The sequence below is a fragment of the Anser anser genome (assembly GCF_964211835.1).
Source record: "Anser anser genome assembly, chromosome: 4".
Classification (NCBI taxonomy): Eukaryota; Metazoa; Chordata; class Aves; order Anseriformes; family Anatidae; genus Anser; species Anser anser.
Genome location: NC_139724.1, coordinates 29,297,965 through 29,316,796, shown reverse-complemented (window position 1 = coordinate 29,316,796; position 18,832 = coordinate 29,297,965). Strand labels below are relative to the sequence as shown.

The 18,832-nt window shown below is 39.2% G+C and overlaps 2 protein-coding genes across 7 annotated transcripts in view; one reads left to right on the top strand and one right to left on the bottom strand.

Annotated features, from left to right (window-relative positions):
• The window catches only part of LOC310898910 (uncharacterized protein), a 37,290-nt gene that overhangs the window by 1,101 nt on the left and 17,357 nt on the right, over window positions 1-18,832 (bottom strand). For 2 of the 6 annotated variants that reach the window (XM_083834634.1, XM_083834636.1), the window contains 2 exons: window positions 16,152-16,311; window positions 14,448-14,709 (listed from right to left, as the gene is read on the bottom strand). In XM_083834634.1, the coding sequence (XP_083690760.1) occupies window positions 14,595-14,709; window positions 16,152-16,311 (275 nt within the window). In that variant the 3' untranslated portion in view covers window positions 14,448-14,594. Of the gene's footprint in view, window positions 1-5,434; window positions 5,558-8,639; window positions 10,750-14,447; window positions 14,710-16,151; window positions 16,312-18,832 lie in introns of those variants that run through there. The other 4 variants (XR_014583842.1, XR_014583843.1, XM_083834635.1 and 1 more) reach the window with 3 other exon arrangements.
• NPY5R (neuropeptide Y receptor Y5) lies at window positions 7-8,490 on the top strand. Its single transcript, XM_083834630.1, has 2 exons — window positions 7-401; window positions 6,762-8,490. Exon 2 carries the CDS (start codon window positions 6,771-6,773, stop codon window positions 8,103-8,105), a length of 1,335 nt encoding a protein of 444 aa, XP_083690756.1. The 5' UTR covers window positions 7-401; window positions 6,762-6,770; the 3' UTR covers window positions 8,106-8,490.

Below are 18,832 nucleotides of genomic sequence, written 5' to 3'. Positions count from 1 at the left end.
CTGAAATCAGACAGGGAAGAAAGAAATAAAAAATTAAGAGAAAGCATCCTTTAAATACAGGCGAGCGCGGGATTTGTTTACAGTCTCACTGCATTTCCATGGAAACTCTAATTGTCAGAGCATGCAGCGGGGAAATAATAGGCTCCAGACCCTGCACGGAGCGCTCTCCCGAAATGCACCCGTGCGGCGGCGGCGGCCGGCTGAGCACCCAGCACCGAGCACCCAGCACCACAGCAGCAGCAGCCGCTGGGTACCTGGCCCTGGCGCCTCCACAGCACCCACATAAGATGCACCGCCGGGCATCCTCGCCCTTCTCCTGCAGAGCTGTGCCGGGGCTATGAGCGGTGCCTGGGGGCTGCGCACTCGCGGCCCGTTCTGCAGCAGGCTCCCTGTGGCTGCAGGTGAGCGGGGTGGGCAGGGGGCAGTGTGGTGGGCAGGGGGCAGCGGTGTAAGTTTGCGTGGGGCAGTGCCGAGGCCACGCAGTGGGTGCAGAAAGCCCTGGTTTCACTTTGGTGCGGGTGGCCGAGCAGGGCATGGAAGCGCAGAAGGATGCCCATGTGGGTGGGTGGGCGTCCTGCCTGGCTTCGTGCCGCCATCCTTCGCTGGCCCCGTGCCACAGGATGCAGGAGTGCATCCCAAGTTTGCTGCCTCTGTCCGGCAAAGGCCCCACTAGGTTGCCTCGCGCTTCCTTGGAGCTGGGGAAATAATCTTATTAGGTGGCTTTTAGTTGTTTTGGGAAGCCATGTTCTCGTGTTCCAGGATAATGTTGCAATTCTTCTTTGAGTTAGGCATGTCAAGAGACCTATCGCTAGCTCGCATGAAAATCAATATTTCTGGGCTTGTGAAGTGAGCTCAGTCTTTTGAACTCTCCCGGCTCCGCAGACGAGCTTTTGCTGTTGTACATAAAGAGCAGCTGCGTTTGCAGCAGCAGCATTTGATCTTCAGCCCATGCTGTGAACACAGCTCGTCGGTGGTTTCGGTGTGGGGCTCGGACTCTATCTGTCTGCTGAGATGGGGCACGGTTGCTCCGGTACTAACAACATAGCTCAGTGCTTCACTTCAGCTTAGGTGGTCAGGCAGCGCATCCTGGCTCATTAGCAGAATTTTATAATACAGAAGTTATAAAAGAGTCTGACTTTTTTTTTTCTTTTTTTTTTTTTCCCCTATACACTCCAGTAATATAGGGACTGGGGGGCTATGTTTCATAGGCAGGTGTTTCACAGGCAGGTTTGCATTTTGCTTTCTCCCTGTATATCTCCGCCTGTTGTTAAGGTAAGGAAGGACTTCCAAGACTGTAAGTTGCTCTCAACAGTGAAGATTAATTGTCCCGGACAGGCTCTAAGACACAGATCGAACAGACTGTACAGGCACCAGCCAGTCAGTTATCTTAAGAGGTATTAATATTGTAGCATACAAGATCTTATCCATGAGTAAGCCTTAATATAAGCATCTCATCTAGCAGAAGGAAGATCTCCTGACAGAGCAAATGCCTTCAGTGGAGGACAGTTGTCTGCCTAACTTGTGTATTCTTGACAATTTCCATTTAAATACGTAAAGAAACAGAAATAGCTGGTGTATCCACTCTCCTAAATTCTGGCTTATAGATATTGTATTTTAAGCAACAGCTTTAAGTCTAATAAGAAGATGAATTTCAAGATGTTAAGTATTAAACTGGCATATTCTATGTTATCTGATACCTTTAATCCAGCTAAACTTGAAAAACGTTCTAAGTTCCATCTGTTATTCTCAGACCTTACATCAACTACAATTGAAAACATTTCTGAAGCACGATTCTGGTGAAAACAAGAGCCACAGTATTCAAAGGGTGACATTGAGATGCATCACAGATGAATGTGGCTTAAGGAGGTATAGTCTAAAATCTTTCAAGATCATGGTATATCAGCTATCATAAAATACACTATATTGTAAAGGGTAACTGCAAATACTCCTTGCATTTAATGTTTACTGAGTTAATCTGATTCTTGCAGTAAATGTTCATATCCAGCCTGGGTTCTGCCACAAGCTGCAGCCCCTCCTGTCTCATGTGGCTAAGCCTTCTGCCTCCCGCATCCTACTGAAACGAAAGGAGACCAAAGCAAACCTGGCTGATGCTTGTGCTGTGGGAGCTACAGATGTAGCTGAGCACAGTCCCAGGGGATGTATAGAGACCAGCAATGCAGGAAGGGAAGCTCAGATGACCTCAGGAAATCTTACTGACTGACTGATGTAGGAGATGAAAATAATCCAAATTTTGGAACTAGCAGCTAAAAACAAATCAGGTACCTTCAGACTGATCAAATTTGAACTTGAATACAGGCACAAGAACACCTTGGCACCGTGGTGCATTGAGTTTAGAAATACACTTCAATTTTGAGGACAATGTTTTCAAAAGCAGCTATATTATTTAGTTCTCTTCCCCACAGTGGTACTTTCAGGAATCCTCATTTCTCTGAAAGCTACATTACACGTGCTACCTTGGAGTTGCCCAACTCCAATGATTGAGGGAGAGTGACTGAATCCCTAAAATAAATAAATAGAAGCAACTGTTAAAAAAAAAAATGGCAGAAAGAAAAATGCCAGTAAGTGCACAGATCCCTGTGTAGTCATTGGTATGCTAACACAAGATTGGGGACAACGGATCACTGATATGGGAGGCACACATTGTTTCTCTTGCTTTGTTACTGCCAGTTGCACTCAGGCTGAGTGAGCAAGTGTTTCCTCTGAGCAGGAGAACAAGCTTGGAGGGCAATGGATCCACTTTGCAATTGTTGGAGAAAAGTCTGCTTTCATTTCACGCAACCAAAAATTAAAATAAAATCTCTTTGGGCATTTTGCAAAGGAAACTTCTGTCAGTACGACAGTTTTCTGTTGAAATCAGCAGACTGTAGCGTTATGCCCATCCTTCCCTTTCTTTCTGTCAGTCTGAAACAAACTGTGCCTATAGGTAGAGGGTGCAAGCAGTGGCTGCAGCGCTCTGGTGTACAGTGTCCAATCAGTACCTGACCAGTGCACGTGGTGGCTTCTTCCTGTGCTCCTCCCTCATGGAAAGCAGGGTATGTAATAGGGGAGATGGTACCTTCCCAGCTCTCGCCCAGGACAGAAGGCAGCCCCAGCACTGGTAGGACACAGCTGGTGAGCCCTGGCTGGACTTCGGAGGCAGTCCTGCTAAGCTTTTTCAGTATTGATGTGTCTTGGCAAAATATTTCTTCTTCAACAAAAACAGCATGTTCACTTTCCGTTTTTCGAGAATTACATTAAAAACATGATGAACAACTTTGCTAAAGCCATACTGCAGTCTTTAAGTGAAGGCAGAAATCCACAGAACCTGCCAACAATCTGCTAATTAAGTCTTTAAGAAGCCAGTAAACATTCATTTAATAAACGTGTTCCAGTGTAGCGACACACACAAAACATTGTTCCTTGACCCTAGTCTTAGGATTACATCTATTGAATATAAATTCTTAGGAGAGAAAATAATTGTGATGTGTCTTGAGAGACTTGAGAGACTCTTCCTTTTTATTTTAAGTCACCCAAAGGTGAAAATGGCAGTAGGAAATAACAGCAATGCCACCAGACTGTTTCAATTCTCTTCACAGCGTTCCTTAATAAGAATCAAACACAGCTAAATACAAGTGGATGAAATTATACAGATTTCTCTTTAGACACATAGCTGGAATGAAATGAACTAATTAGAGAGTCTTTTCTACTAACCGAGATGCTTGCCCTTTCTCCATGCACAGATGAACCCTGTCAATGACAGCTGATACCACCGAAAAGTCTAGGGAGGAAATTACAGTTTGGGTACATGGATCAACAAAACTCTCACAGTACATAGCTGTCCTCAGAGACCTACAATTTTAACTTAGCTCACTACTTTAACTTAAGCATCAGTGTGCACTGTCACCACCCGGTATGACCTCTGGGCAGGGACGACTACATGAGAGTTTAACCATTACTGAAAATACCTGTAGATATTCTAAAAGCAATCTTAATCTTCCTAAGAGAGGGAAACATCTACAGTTTGTTTCTGCTTTACAGAGTACTCCTTCAGCCTAGATCAGTTAAAATAGAAGAAAATGCAGAATGATCTTTTTTTTGGCAAAGGTTTACATATGCAGGCAAACAAAAGAAGTGAAGAGCACCTTCTTTCAGAGTCTTCATCACTTCAAGAGCATTTTAAGAATTTTGGATTTTTTTTTTTTTTAATATCAAGATGCTACTGGATTTACTTCTCTCTCTCTTGTTAGTCTTCCTATTCTAAGGCAATGACTGGGTTGTTAGTAACCAAGGTTTGGACAGATCTAGCTCTTGAGTAAAGTTTCATTTCCCTTTCTCAAATAACTCCTGCTTGGTTTCAAACTGGTAAGTAGGCAATGGGATGCTCAACTCATAATGCCCTCTTGGTCTGTGCAAAATATAAACTGGAAAAGGAAGGCAAGTAAAAAGATAATCGTCTAGAATTACACCAATTGCTTTTTCATTATTAACTCCTCAGTTGTATGCAAGGGTTTTTCCTACACACTTCTTAGCTAAGGTGAACGTTTTTATGCAAAGATAATGGATTGTTCACCCTGAAAATGCTAGGCAGACAGTATTTCATATGGAAATGCAATGTACAATTGAAATGGCTTTCGTGAATCAAAAAAAGCCTGCAGGTTACAGCTGCACGCACACTCCAAAATCTGCAAAAGCATCAGTCATTAGTCAACCCTGTGCTTCCTCCATGCTAAATAAAGGAAAAAATAAACAAATAAAAAGATAGAGGTATGACATGTGAGGGATGTAATTCCATGAGACTGAGGTAGGGGTATGTATTTCATCCAAGGCAGAGACCTGCTCTGTTTTTTTCAGACAGAAATTATGTTGACTTACATTTAGAGAACAGAAAGAAATTTCAGCTGATGGTGGAAGTCACTGTGGTCTGCAGATAATACTGTTTTCAGATGACTGCTAGCAACTCAGATACATTAACCCAGGAAAATTAAGTAAAAAACTAGTTACTTTTTAAGCTAATAGTTGTATAAGGAGAATCTAACCAAAATGAACACTTCCGATATTATCAGTATTGAACAGAGAGAGACTGGGTGATTTACAGAATCTCTAGTCTGCTCCTTTAAAGTTGGTCTAGAGACGAGCATAGTCTCAGATAATGCTTTTTGTCTTTTATGTAGGTTTTCCCTATTTCATGAAAGACAGGGAAAAATTAAATAGAAGTGATTTGCATTAGTGCCACCCAGCTCATACAAGCATAATCGTAATATTTAGATTATCTAAATTCACATATCCAATCCTTACGTCTATTTCAGAGGTTATTAAAAACCACTTTAGCTCAATATTGTGAGAAGCTGGCAAGGTTAAGTTTTCCCCAACACATTAGTGAAGACATAAAAACTTGCAACATCTTATATTTTTAAATAAGTTTTTCTAATCTTACCTGAGATTACCTCACAACACACTGCCAGTGAATCTTCTGAGGGGGTTGTATGGTTTAAGTTCCCCTACTATGGCACCTATCTGGTAGGAATGTACATGTTGTGATGTGAAGGAAGGAGCACATCTGCAAGCATAGAGGAAATCAATAATATTATTGTGCTTTGAAGAAGTCAGCATGATACAGTGTTCTGAGAACAGATGCATTCTTGAGGAGACCTGCCATTTTTGGTTGCCAAATTTAGCCTTCTGCTCAATTTATGTAAGTTTTGGTTTTGCTTAGATCCTTTCACTTTGTCTTGCCTAAGATTTCTAAATGCGAAGCAATTTGGGCACTGGCACTTTGGGGAATTTTGACTCTGAAACTTTAATATGTGCAAGTTTTTAAGTTAAACTGGAATTTTAAATTGAATTTTCTTGTCTTTCACTTTCCTCTAAAATGAAGATGAATCACATGGAGATTCTGTACATAGAATAACTCTGTGTAGAGCTAGATTTCAATGGTAGATGTTTCTGTGCTGAATACTTAGAAATTCCCTGAATTTTCAAATGATTGGGTGGGGTTTGCATACAGTTAACGCTGCCCTCTTCGTATTATGTAAAATTGCTTTGTTCAGCTGTTTTGGAGGCAGTTTTCTCTTCTGCCTGACCAACAGTTAAGATACGTGCAACATTATTAGAAGATGGTTAGTATACACATGACATTAGGATCTCCATCTTGGAGCACTGACAGTAGATCTCTGATTATTATTATTAACTGATTATTTCTGAAATCTTTTACCTATTTTGTGTTGCTTTTCTACTGGCAAGGTAAGAAATACTGTAGCAGTTGTTAACATATGTCAAAACTTCATATGTTTTCAGGTGTGCTCATTATAGTTTGCTGTCATGTAATGACTAGGCACATGCCCAGATGGTGGTTGTAATTTCCTTACTCATATGAATGAGCTGTTATTCACATGAGTAATCTTCCCGGCTCTAAATGGATTGCTTTTGTAGCTAACTGCTCCCTCATGGGAAGGCTGACAATATGGTCTATAGCAAAGCGCAGCTAAAAGCCAGCTTCATAATGCGTATCCTTACACTGTTATTGTCCAGTCTGAGCAGCCAGCTACCAGGCCCAGGTGTGCTGAATGCCACATGACAAAACCTACAAAACGAATTTGCGTTAACCTGAAGTTACGCAGGATTTGCTTCACAGCAAACTGATACCACTATTAATTTATTTGCATTAAGGTGATACAAGGTAAAATTATGTTTCTTACAGTCTGCTTAACAGCAGTATCATCTTTACTTCAGTTGGTAATTAATGCCTTTCTTGTTCTAAGCAGGACTGTAAAATGGATTTAGGATTCAAAGACCATAACAACAGGACACCCACCAAGAACGCTTCTGCTGCTACAAATAATTTTTCTGCCTGGAAAGACTACAGGAGCAGTGTCGATGACATACAGTACTTTCTCATTGGGCTATACACACTTATAAGCCTGGCTGGCTTTGTGGGAAACCTGCTTGTACTAATGGCTCTAACAAAACGCAAGCAGAAGACAATAATAAACATCCTCATCGGTAACTTGGCCTTCTCTGACATCTTAGTTGTGCTGTTTTGTTCTCCTTTCACGCTGACGTCTGTCCTGCTTGACCAGTGGATGTTTGGCACTGTCATGTGCCACGTAATGCCCTTCCTCCAATGTGCATCCGTTCTAGTTTCAACTTTAATGTTAATATCCATTGCTGCAGTCAGATACCGTATGATAAAATATCCCCTTGCCAGCAATCTAACAGCAAAACAAGGCTATTTCTTAATAGTAATCATTTGGGCCTTCGGTTGTGCCCTTTGCTCCCCTCTGCCAGTTTTCCACAAAATTGTGGACCTCAGCAAAACTCTGAATTTAGAGGCACTGGAAAACAGGCTCTTGTGTATTGAGTCATGGCCTTCTGACTCATACAGAATTGCCTTTACCCTATCCTTACTGTTCCTGCAGTATATACTCCCCCTGGTGTGTTTAACTGCTACTCACACCAGCGTCTGCAGGAGCGTAGGTGCCAGGCTGTCCAGCAAGGAAGACAAGTTCCAAGAAAACGAGATGATAAACCTCACGCTTCACCCATCTAAGAGTACAGGCACTCAGACACAGCCCTCCAGCCACACCAGGTGGAGCTGCGCCTTGGTCAGAAAGCACCACAGAAGATACAGCAAAAAGACTTCCAGCGTGATGCCAGCTATTTTAAGGCACCATCAGGATAATACTAAATTCAGAGACCTCCCAGAAACCTCTGGCACAGAAAAAAGCCAGCTCTCTTCCTCAAGTAAATTCATCCCAGGGGTACCTATCTGTTTTGAGATGAAACCAGAAGAAAACACAGAGATCCAGGACATGATTACGGTATCCCAATCCATCGTCAGAATTAAAACAAGATCTAGGAGAGTTTTTTGCAGACTGACAGTGCTAATCCTCGTTTTTGGTTTCAGTTGGATGCCTCTTCACCTTTTCCATGTTGTGACGGATTTTAATGCCACTCTCATTTCTAACAGACATTTTAAATTAGTATATTGCATATGTCATTTGTTGGGCATGATGTCCTGCTGCTTGAATCCCATCCTCTATGGGTTCCTTAACAACAGCATAAAAGCTGATTTAATGGCCCTTATTCCATGCTGCCAAATACCATGATTTTATGAGCCTCAAGATAAAATAAAATAAAACAAAGAAGTTTGTTTTTCAAGCATACTAATGTGAATAGCTGTACAAACTAAATTAGTGAAGTTTAATTAGTCTGACTTGGTTGTGATTAGTAGCATCTCATGTGAACAGGTAGTTCTAAGGCTGCATGTATTTCTTGCATTGGCCAGAAATATGTAAGTGTATTATAATATTCTGTTACTCATAGGAAATCATACTCAGTGTACAGAAACAGAATACAGTTTTCATTACCTGAAATATTGTCAATCTGTACTTTTAAAATATACAGAATGAGTCATAAATGTAAGACTAATTAGACTTATCAGTATTAACTATCATATATCAAACTACAATAAAATACATATCTTTTACTAAATTACTTGTTGAGACTACTTCAGTGCCAACTTTGACTGTTTTCTAAATTAATAGGAAGTCCATTTCTCGATGGGATCAGAAAAGTATTTTTCCTTCACTTTTTAACTCGTATTTTGCAATACCTTTGCATAATCTTTTGCTTCTGGTTCCCAGGTTGTCTTGTTCCCAGGAATGGGTTTGTGAGTAGTTATTATTGTCAAGATTCTTTCCATCTGTACTGTTTACCCAGTACAACCCACTTCTGATTTCCTTAACCGATTTTTACTCCAGCTTCTCATTTTATGGAATTTTCAGCCCGGCCTGAACTTATCTATAGCTTTGCCTTTGTTCTTGCACTGATGGCTCTCCTGAACGTACAGCACATTTCCAATCAGGATAAGCCTTCATTATCTAAGAAACTGATAGCGGAAAGAAAAAGAAAACAGAAAGACAGCGGGATGTTTTTCTTTTGCCACAAAGCAAAAACCGCACTTCACCATAGATGAACCACTTAATTTGGATCAGCAGCTTTAAGATGCACCTGCCCATGTGCACATGCCTATGTATGCTTTCAGCCCCTCCCTCACTTCTTTTTTTTAAACCAGACAGGTACTTTTTCTTCCACATTTAAATCACATGCATCTTCCCTAAGAAAGTCACATTCCGTTTCATAGCACAAATAGAAAAGATGTAAATATAGATTAGATAGCTATATCTACAGCTACAGATAGGTATAGATATTTTTTCCCCCTGGGTTACTCTAATTTAATAACCCACCTCTGCCCGCAGGGTTCAGTGAATGTACATAGCCTCTACTCTGAATTTCATGCTGTAAAACTTCTCCCCAGGTGATTCTTTCTTTTTCTCCATTAAGATTCCCAGTCTGATAGGCTCTTTACACAGCCTTTCCAGTCTGAGAAATAAAGTTATTATTTTTATAAATGGGTGGATGGGAATGCTCAATGTGCAATTTTTGCCTTGGGATACTTCCCTTCCAGTTAGTCTTTAAAAGTGGAAGCAGTTCTTTTATTTGAAGGAACTGTCAAATTAGTTTTATTATAATGTTACAATTCTGAGACCTTTTCTCCCCAAGCTACCATCTGGTAAGGAGTTTATTACATACTAGTTGGTAATATCATGGTTTCTATCATGAAGGTATTTCCCTGAAGTCTAGTTCCCAGTAACCCATTGTTCTTTGTTTACACTCGTGATATACTTTGTTTCTTCCTGGACACTGACTATTTCGTTTTGCAGATTATTATCTCCTAAAAACCTACAGCATGGCATTTTATAGAGTACAAACAGTACAGAATACGGGATATTGGAACAATATATTATAAAATAGCTTTTAAAAAGTTTTAAATAGTTTAATTTGAAGAAATTTATGGCTAGTCTTGGTGGATAAACTTAGGAAAAAAAGAAAATAAATCCTCACCCAAAAAACAAGAACATTTAAGTTACAACAATTTATGGCCACTTTACATCTACACATTTTCATGTCATTGCAATATATTGTTTAACCTTATTTTTACCATGTGATGTAACCAGTGTAAAAGAATAGGAAGGCAGTCACATTATTTGAGTTTCAAATATTTCTTCCAGCTTTATTTTATTTATTTACTGTTAACCTTCCTTCCTACATGCTGTTTATATTCTATTTCTTCCTTTCTTTATATACTTTTACAATTTCAACAATTTCTACCTCCTACACTTAGGACTGTTACTAAAATACAAAATAGCGGTTTATTCAGTAATGAAACTTTTCAGATCAAATTCAACTTCTGCTGTGCATGAGACACAGAAACATGCTAGCACATGAAGAAGCCCTTTGTCTAGTTTCTGAGGCTCACAAAGATTAGGCTGCACACTGGTGATTTTATTGAGAGCACTGTCCATTTTTTTCCTGGATGGAGTTAATAACTATGCTCCCTACTATTTATACTGATCAAAGAACAACAAATTGTAGTTTGGTGATAGGGAATTAAATCAAGACAGCTAATGAACTTCTTCAGTCCTGTGCCATTTAAAAATCCATCTTCTCTTTCTTAAGATGATCAGTGGTGGGAGAACGTGCATTTTCTTCTTATTTACAGAACAATCATCATCATCATATTTGCACATCTCCAAAATGTCACCATCTTTCCTCTGAAATGTTAGTTAAAAATAAAATAACTTCTCCATCTTTCTTCAGCAGCCAGAATACCTCAGTCCCAGTATCAGCAAGGAATACTTAGGAAGCAGAGAGTAGCAGGAGCAAGTGAAATCATGCAGAAGGTAGTACCTGAAAGAGTAACTTCTATGAGTGGGAGAGAAACAACCAAACCATCCATTTAATGCTTTTCCAGTCTGGAATCTAAAGACAAAGAAAAAATTCAGAACACAAGGATCCCCCAGCCCCACATTTGTTGAGTGGCCCCAACCAAGTTGAGCTGTAGCTCCTACATGCTTCACGTCCAGCAGTGACTAGCAGCGTGATGTCTCCCTCACGTACGTCAAAATATTTTGGAAAGTTGCATCTCATCATAAATGCCATCTAAAGGCATTGTATCATTCTGATACATAGATAGACAGGTACATATACAGATATGTAAAACTGCTAGAAAAGAAAGCACATTAAAATGGATCTTCAGATAGCACATGTAATCCTTGGGCTTTAAGCCAGTTAAACTACTACAGAGTTACTACTAAGTTTAACTACTGTTACTTCTGTAACCAAAAATCTAAATAATGGTGACAGTAGGAGTTTGTACATTAGCATCCACTAAATGCAGTCAGGAAATGCCAGTTGCAGAGCCATCTATCTATTGGACTTAGAATAATGAAGGGATGTAACAATACAGGGATCCTTCCCTACTAATAAAAAAAAAAGAGGGGGAGGAACCCTCAGAGACAGCTGATGATTACATATGATGGATGCTAAAACTCTTATGGCTTGACACACATGAGGAATTATTTTTTTTCAGTTCTACAAAATAATATCATTGACACAGCTGGCATTTTGCAAATGTCAAAGAGTAAATGTTGTTAATGGCTGTCCTTTGCCCCTGTGTCAGTGATGAGGAAACAGGAGACCATTAGGATGTGCCCCTTGGCCAGGTCACTCCCAAGCCAGCAGTGCTAAGCACGCCCTAAGTGTATTTATTTAGGTTGAGGGGAAGAGACGAGCCTCTGTGGTCCTCCACAGTGCCATGGCAACAGTGGCAGAGACAAGTGTACGCCTCCCATACGTCTGCATGAGCTGTAATCACAGCAGGCAGTGCCAAATTCCTGCTCTTGGTCTGGCAGTTAAGAGCACCAACCCTGGGCACTGTGGTGACCACTGGAGAGCAAGCAGTGAGGAAGAAGCAGGAGAGCAAAACCACATTGCGGCTGTATTCCCTGGGGGCTACAGCCTTTGCGGGCATGCAGCCCTGCTCCTGGGGCCTGGAAACTCTCATCACAAGATGTTTCTTTCTCAGCACTGGGAACACTTGAGGAATTAAAAATAAATAAGTCGCTCGCATGAAGGTGTGGGAGAACCAAGAAGAGGAGCACAGTCTGGAAGAAAAGTGCTACCAGTCATGCTGAGGCAGGCACCACATCTCCTTCTGAGAAATACAGGAGAGGTGGCACGGAAAACTTCCCTCAGCCCTAGTGTTTATTATAATTAATGCCACCTAAAGATTATTAATGGATAACAAAGCCCTTCTGTAGTCCATAGGGGTCAATCATCTATCATTGCACTTTGGGAAAAGCAAAAACAAAACAACAACAAAAAAGAAGAGTCGTTTCCTCACAGTAGTCCCAATATCTGTCTGCGCAGCATACAAAATAAATATCTGTTAACATCACAGACTCCAGAAAGACATCCATCATCAATGCTGCTGGGTCCAGGAATTCACCCCTTGATTTTGGTGAAAGCCAAATTATGCCTATACTATTTATAATAAAAATTCCTAGTCATAAAATATATTAATTGGTCTGGAAGCCAAGAACTTTTAAGCTTGAAAACTGCCTTAGTACTGTGACAGGATTCTGGTCCAAAGCAAACCTCTGCTTTTTCCCCCACATGACCAAAATAGTTGTTTAAAAACATGATTCTCATGGATAACCTTGATAAGGAGTATTAGGCAGATTTTGGAATAATGGTTTACATCTGATCTGAGATCAGATTTCTTGTTCTTCCATTTAATATATTTTTATATACTTCTAAATCAAAAGTAAGAGCTGAATAATGAGTATGTGTACACGTCCTTACTCCTCTCAAAATGTTTCTTTAAAGCAGAAGCATCTTCTTTCCAACCATTTGATAAGGATATTTTACCTGTGATCACTCGTAAAGCACCATTCTGTGCTATTAAGACACAATTTGTGTCATCATACTGTGGTTCGATGTTATCCACATCAGTAAGTCTTACCACACCACCTGAATTTAAAACTCTGAAAGCTCAGAGAAAATAGCAACATCTGCTGTGCTTCAGAGGTTACCATGATCTGGCCTCGTCACCAAGCTTTGTTGCATGATATATACTAAGAATAGCCTCATACAGTATGTTCTTGGAAGAAATAGGCAGTGATTTTGACACAAACTTTGTAAAAAATATTAACTCCCCCAGAAATAATATTACTACAGAAAGGAAGATGTGGTCACAGTGCTTTTCAAACAGCTGAGATGTGCATTTGTGGTACAACTAGCATCACTCATGTAAATATTGTATAACTAAACAAGAATCTTATTAATCATCTTTGCTTTTGAAGAGAAAATATTCCAAACTATTTGAAAGTTATGGGTTTTTTTGTTACATACTAATATTAGGAAATACGGGGGGGGGGGGGGGGGGAAGGAAGAGATAACATTGTCACAATTCAAATTCGGTTCTTTTGAACAAATATGAACACTTCATTTTGCCCTTGTAGTCACATTCTTAAGATGATCCATTTAATAATGGGGCTCAAAAATACTCCTCTGGGAAATTAGCAGAATGGTGATTTGACATTCAAGACTGAAGTCGGCTGGCTCTGCTCATACATCCAGTTAAAGAAATGTTTGCTTTGTCTTAGCAGGAGAATGATCATGTCTATATTACTTGAAAGCCACAATAGCTGGACACTTTTAAGCAGAAAACATTTATTCCTATCCCTGCAAACAAAGCAATGTACAAAAGGATTTTTAAGGCCACTTCTGGTGCAAAATTTAATCAGAGGAGTAACTTGGTGATGGACAAACAGTTTTATAATTGTTTATCTCTTCAGACTCTCTAGGAACCAAAAAGACACAAACCTTATTCGATGGCAGACCAAAACAGACCATAATTATAATTTTAGTTTTACCTACATATCTGCATTTCTTTTGGTACAGAAAGAAAAATTAGCTAGGCAAGGAGATAACAAAAACATCCCTGCAACAAGTAACCTTGGTAGTTTATATCCAGATTTACCTGTAAGTGAGATGATAGCGTTACTGTTTTAACTGCTAGTAATTCCCCTGGCTTTATGACAACCTCCACCAAATTAGGGTTCATTTAGTATTCATAAGGATTTTGGCCTCTTGGCCTGAGGATTAAAAAAGCTGCACAAGAGATCAGCATGCAATCTAAATCTTTACTTTCTGCTGATTTTGTTTTTTTTTTTTTTTTGTGGTGTTAGCACAACTGTGAAAAGTGCAAGCTGTTCACTTCAGGAAAATTAAACTCATTTTTATGTAACTACTGGGACCCAATACAGGAGAAACAATTACATATTTTTTTAAGACTCTGTCAGTTCCAACACACATCCCATACAGGTAATTGTTTCAAGCCTTGATGATACATTCTCTCAATTAATATCCTTAGGTGTTAAAGTACATTTCAGATAGCACAGCCTCATCTGGTCCTCACTGCAAATTATGACAGGCGAAGTTCAGAGATCTATTCCTACTGCAGAACTGAAGTGCAATACACTCTACTTGAGACCACTTTGTAAGATCATTTGGTGAGTGAAGACCATTCAGGATGCAGTTGATCTCTACTGGTTTTGTGGGAGCCCATTATGCAGGAAACCTGCTCTGAGGCCATTTGTCACACAAGTTGTTAGTTCCCACGAGCTCTCTGGGCACAGAACTCACACCTTCCCCTTGCACATCATCACACCTGCAGTCAGCAGGGACCCTTAAGTGCTACTCCTTTCACAGAAGAGAGGAGATGGCTGGAAAAGCAGTGAAAACTGTGAACCCTCCGGTACTTGTTTTCCCTCTTCAGCTGAAAACCGGAGATGTCCTAGGAAGCTGTAGAAGACATCTGAGTGAGACTTTTTGGAAGGGAAATGGGAATCACATCCCAGAGAAGAAATCTACTAGTGCAGGACTGGCTGATTAATCCAATACACCCAGGACCCTATGGCCTTACTAATACTAAGTCCAAAAAATGCAGAAAGTTGGGTTTGCAGTTTTGCTGATTTTCTTCTATTACGGTAAATCCATTTTAACTATTCAAGGTAGAGTTTGCTATGTCCTCTGACCCAAGCATCTTCACATTGCAATACAGCTCCAACACCAAACTACTCTTTGCTATAAAAATATTCCCTCCATTTTTGTTGGCATATTACATAACAATACTATGATAACACAATAGGTCTGGTCCCGATAAAAGATTTTGTTGAATTACTAATACAGAAAATAATAAATGAGAGTCAAACTAGAAAAAAGGCAGCACATCTGTCAAAATGAAAAGAATTAAATCAAGCTACCCCTTACAAGTTATGGGAACACTGTAGCGTATTTAAAAGACACTTGATCAAATGCATGAAAAGTAAACGTGTTTTTCCATAGTTTAGCAACTGTTTTTGCTGAACTAGAACTTGTGACTTGTCCCTTTAATTATGAATGTCTATGAAAGACATGACTATATTAAGAATTTTATTATCAACAACAACAAAAAAACAGGGTAGAAAAAGCTTTTGTTTAAAGATCAAACCATAAATTAATTATGGCTTATTTCCTTTGCTTATATTACTGACTGCATGTACTGCAATAAACAGATTTCTACTTCCCATGTGTGAAGTTCATAGGATAATGCTCACAGCAGACAGCAAGCAGAACTAAACCTCTAATTTACAATGATAAACAAGAACTAAAAGTCAAAGTTCATTTAATCATCGTTAGAAACACAAATGCCCTTGCTTTCTTTTGTTTAAACCAGAAATGAATACAGCATGTTACACAATTTGTGCAATAGCATTCATAAAAAAAAAAAAGATTTTATTTATTTTAAAGAAATTAGAGGTGTAATAAGAGATGGTATAGCCTAGCTGGTTCTGTTTGTATCCTAACACAAGTTTACCTTTGTGATACATGAGAGAGAGCAAAAAGGGTTAAACAGTATGCAAAAAATCCTGTTTCTTATCTGAACTGTGAATTTCTGTTCGTGTTCCTATACTCCCTTAACAGTGATTAAAGCATAATAAGCACCCCGAAATGAAGGTACATCATAAGTCTCAGGAATTTCCTTCGCAAAGTCAAGCACTGTAGCGTTACTCTGCATGTTGGTGGTCATGCTGTTTACAAAGATGATTTCTATAATACTATTCAAATGTTGTTCAGCAATATTTAACAGGAAAAAATTGAGCCAAGTTACAACAGCATTCTTAATGTTTCTCTCTCTCTCACTCTTTTTTTTTTTTTTTTAAGTTTTCCATTTATGTTAAGCATAGCACATAAGAGAACATGACCTGATTTCCAGATCTTGCATGAATTTTTCCCTAGCTATGCCTTCGGAGCTCCAAGCTGCCAGCTTCAGTAACAGCAGCAGGCTGCGGGAGACCTCTGCTGGTGAATGCAATTTATCGCCCTGCAGCTGCTGCTTGTGGACCAGATATGGATGTTCCCCAGCTGTGAAAAAAGATAGTGTTTGGAGCTTTTAATATTATTTCCCTACGAATGTACTCGTACTTTTTATTTATTAATACCTTTTTAAGTTAAGAAAAAAAAAGTTCAATTTTTCAAATATTACCTTACAAAGTAAAACAGAAAGTCAAGAAAACTACTTCTTGAAAAACTGCCAATAAATACAACCTTCAAAATACAGTCATGCCTGTGTAAATTTTGCACAGCTAAAATCAACATTCTCCTGGAAATATTGCAGTATTTAAGATGAAGCTGCTTTACAGATTTGTTTGTTTGAGATAGGTACTGACAAGACGATACCCACGCAGATATTCACCTATTCACCAGGCAGGGGATGAGTGGCCTGGAAATTCTGCCATATCCAAGCAGTGCCCTGGGACAGCCTAGGCATAGAAGCAGAGGGGAAGGGCTTCCCCAGGAGCATCTGGTAAAAGATTTATTCTTTGGGGCAAATCAGTGGAAGCACCAGCTTCTCTAAATTGCAGGTTAAAAAAACAAAAAACAAAACATAATCTGACTCTAATCCTTGGCTACTCTACTTCAATAAGCTAGTGACTGCTGAGGAGTGTCATTTTGATTATTCTTAATCAGTTAAGGTGTGGCAAATACAATCAAGAAAGTGCCATGCAGTCCTTTAAATTAACGGTATGCTTTCATCTACAGCTGCATGAATCATTCTGATCACCTGTACTTACATAGAGTAGAACAGAATATATTCAAAGAATCAGATGATCTCCAGCTGATAAATACATTACTTGCAAAAAGATACGTTGGTGAACTTCATAAAAAGATGGCTTTAATGAAAAAGTAACAGAAATCCCTATTAATCCTTTTGAATGGCTACTGAAGAAATGGGCTCTCAGATGAACTAAAATGTCAGATTGTAAAAGGACATTATTAACACAAGACATAACTAATCCATAAATTTGTTGTCAAAGGTATTGCAAAGGCCAAAGTCGTGTCAAAGTTTACATGATTAACAACAGCATAATCAGCAATGATACAACAACACCTTCCTACACCTGGTAAGTGATAAAAGAACTTCATCATGAGACAATGTGTAAATTAGTTTAAAAAACAGATTTTGGAATGGAATAGTCTCAGGTTGCCACTGGCAAGGCTCTGAGCCACACCAGCTGCTGGTCAGATCCATCTAGAAATGCCTATAAATTTCCATCCCAAAAGCTGAAGTTTTAAACCAATGAATCTTTAAAAAAATAACATTGCTAGTTCTTTTTAATATAATGCTTACAGAAAGCTAACGACAAATGATCAAAAGAAAAACTTTATATAAGAAAATCACCATTTAAAATCTTTAATTGTAAGTCAGTTAGTATAAATGAATTCCCCATGCTTTTAGCAGTTCAAATTCTCTAAACAATTATGAGGACACTGCCATAAACAAACAGCTATGCTGCTCATGATACCTGCTTAGCAAGTTTAGCCAGTGATTTAAACTAAACACACTAGAACTAAAATAATTGCAGTTCTACAGTAACATGGGGTACACATGTTTGCAAGGAAGGGTACATCATTAACAGTTTCTTTATCTTGTAAAACAGTATAATTTGATTTCAACACAATTGTCTAAAAGAACTTTTAGTAAAAGATTTTTGTGTTTATCATATGGGCAGTTCTGAATTAAACTGAGGTATTGTCAATAGGTAAACATCAAGCATTTGCAGTCTGCTATACACTAATTCTGTTTTAGTAGTAGTTAGGCACTGTGATCCACTGATTTTCAAACAGCAGTAATATGAAGAGGTCCCTTGGATAGTTTTAGATCTGTCTAGTTCTAGATCTGTCACTACTGCTAAAAAAATCGTAAATACCTTACAGCTACATAACAGTAGATAGGGGAAAAAAAAAAAAAACAAACACCTTATCAAAGATCCAGGTAAAAACCTATTTGTGAAAGTTCACACAGCAGCAATCAAGTGTGAATGAGAAAAGACAGCTCAATTTTCCTATAAAAATTGTGTCATTACAGAAGAACAATAGCACAAACAAAAAGAAAACGGTTTCCCAAAGAGTGAGCCTCATGCAGCAGGTAACATTTTTTTTCATATCAATACTTCCATTTCTTAGAGAACAAGTGTTTCACATCAGCTCTTCCAATTATAGTACCCCAGTGAGAATCGTCAAGTAATTTCAGAGTGCCTTCCCACTCCCCTGACTAAAATGCACCCACCCAGCTGGCAAAGCTTCTGTGTAGCTCACTAAATTGCTCAGCAGAGCATGAGGACCAAGCTGAGGCAAGTCACATTGGGCGTGAAAATGCCTTTTACTTTAAAAAGTTATCATGGTGGTTTTTCCTTAGGGACACAAAGAAACAATACAGCTCTCCTAGCTCCTTGCGCTCATTAGCATGTTGTAGTGCTAATTGTGACCCAGCCCACTCTCTCTTTCTTTTACTTCCATGAGTATTCAGATTGCATAGGGCCTTGCTACCCCCCTGTCACCTTGCTACTTACACTAGCATTCATTTTAAAACTCTGCTTTATTT

Bases quoted from the DNA above. Each gene is read 5' to 3' on its own strand.
- NPY5R (XM_083834630.1), top strand. From the start codon at position 6,771: ATGGATTTAGGATTCAAAGACCATAACAACAGGACACCCACCAAGAAC.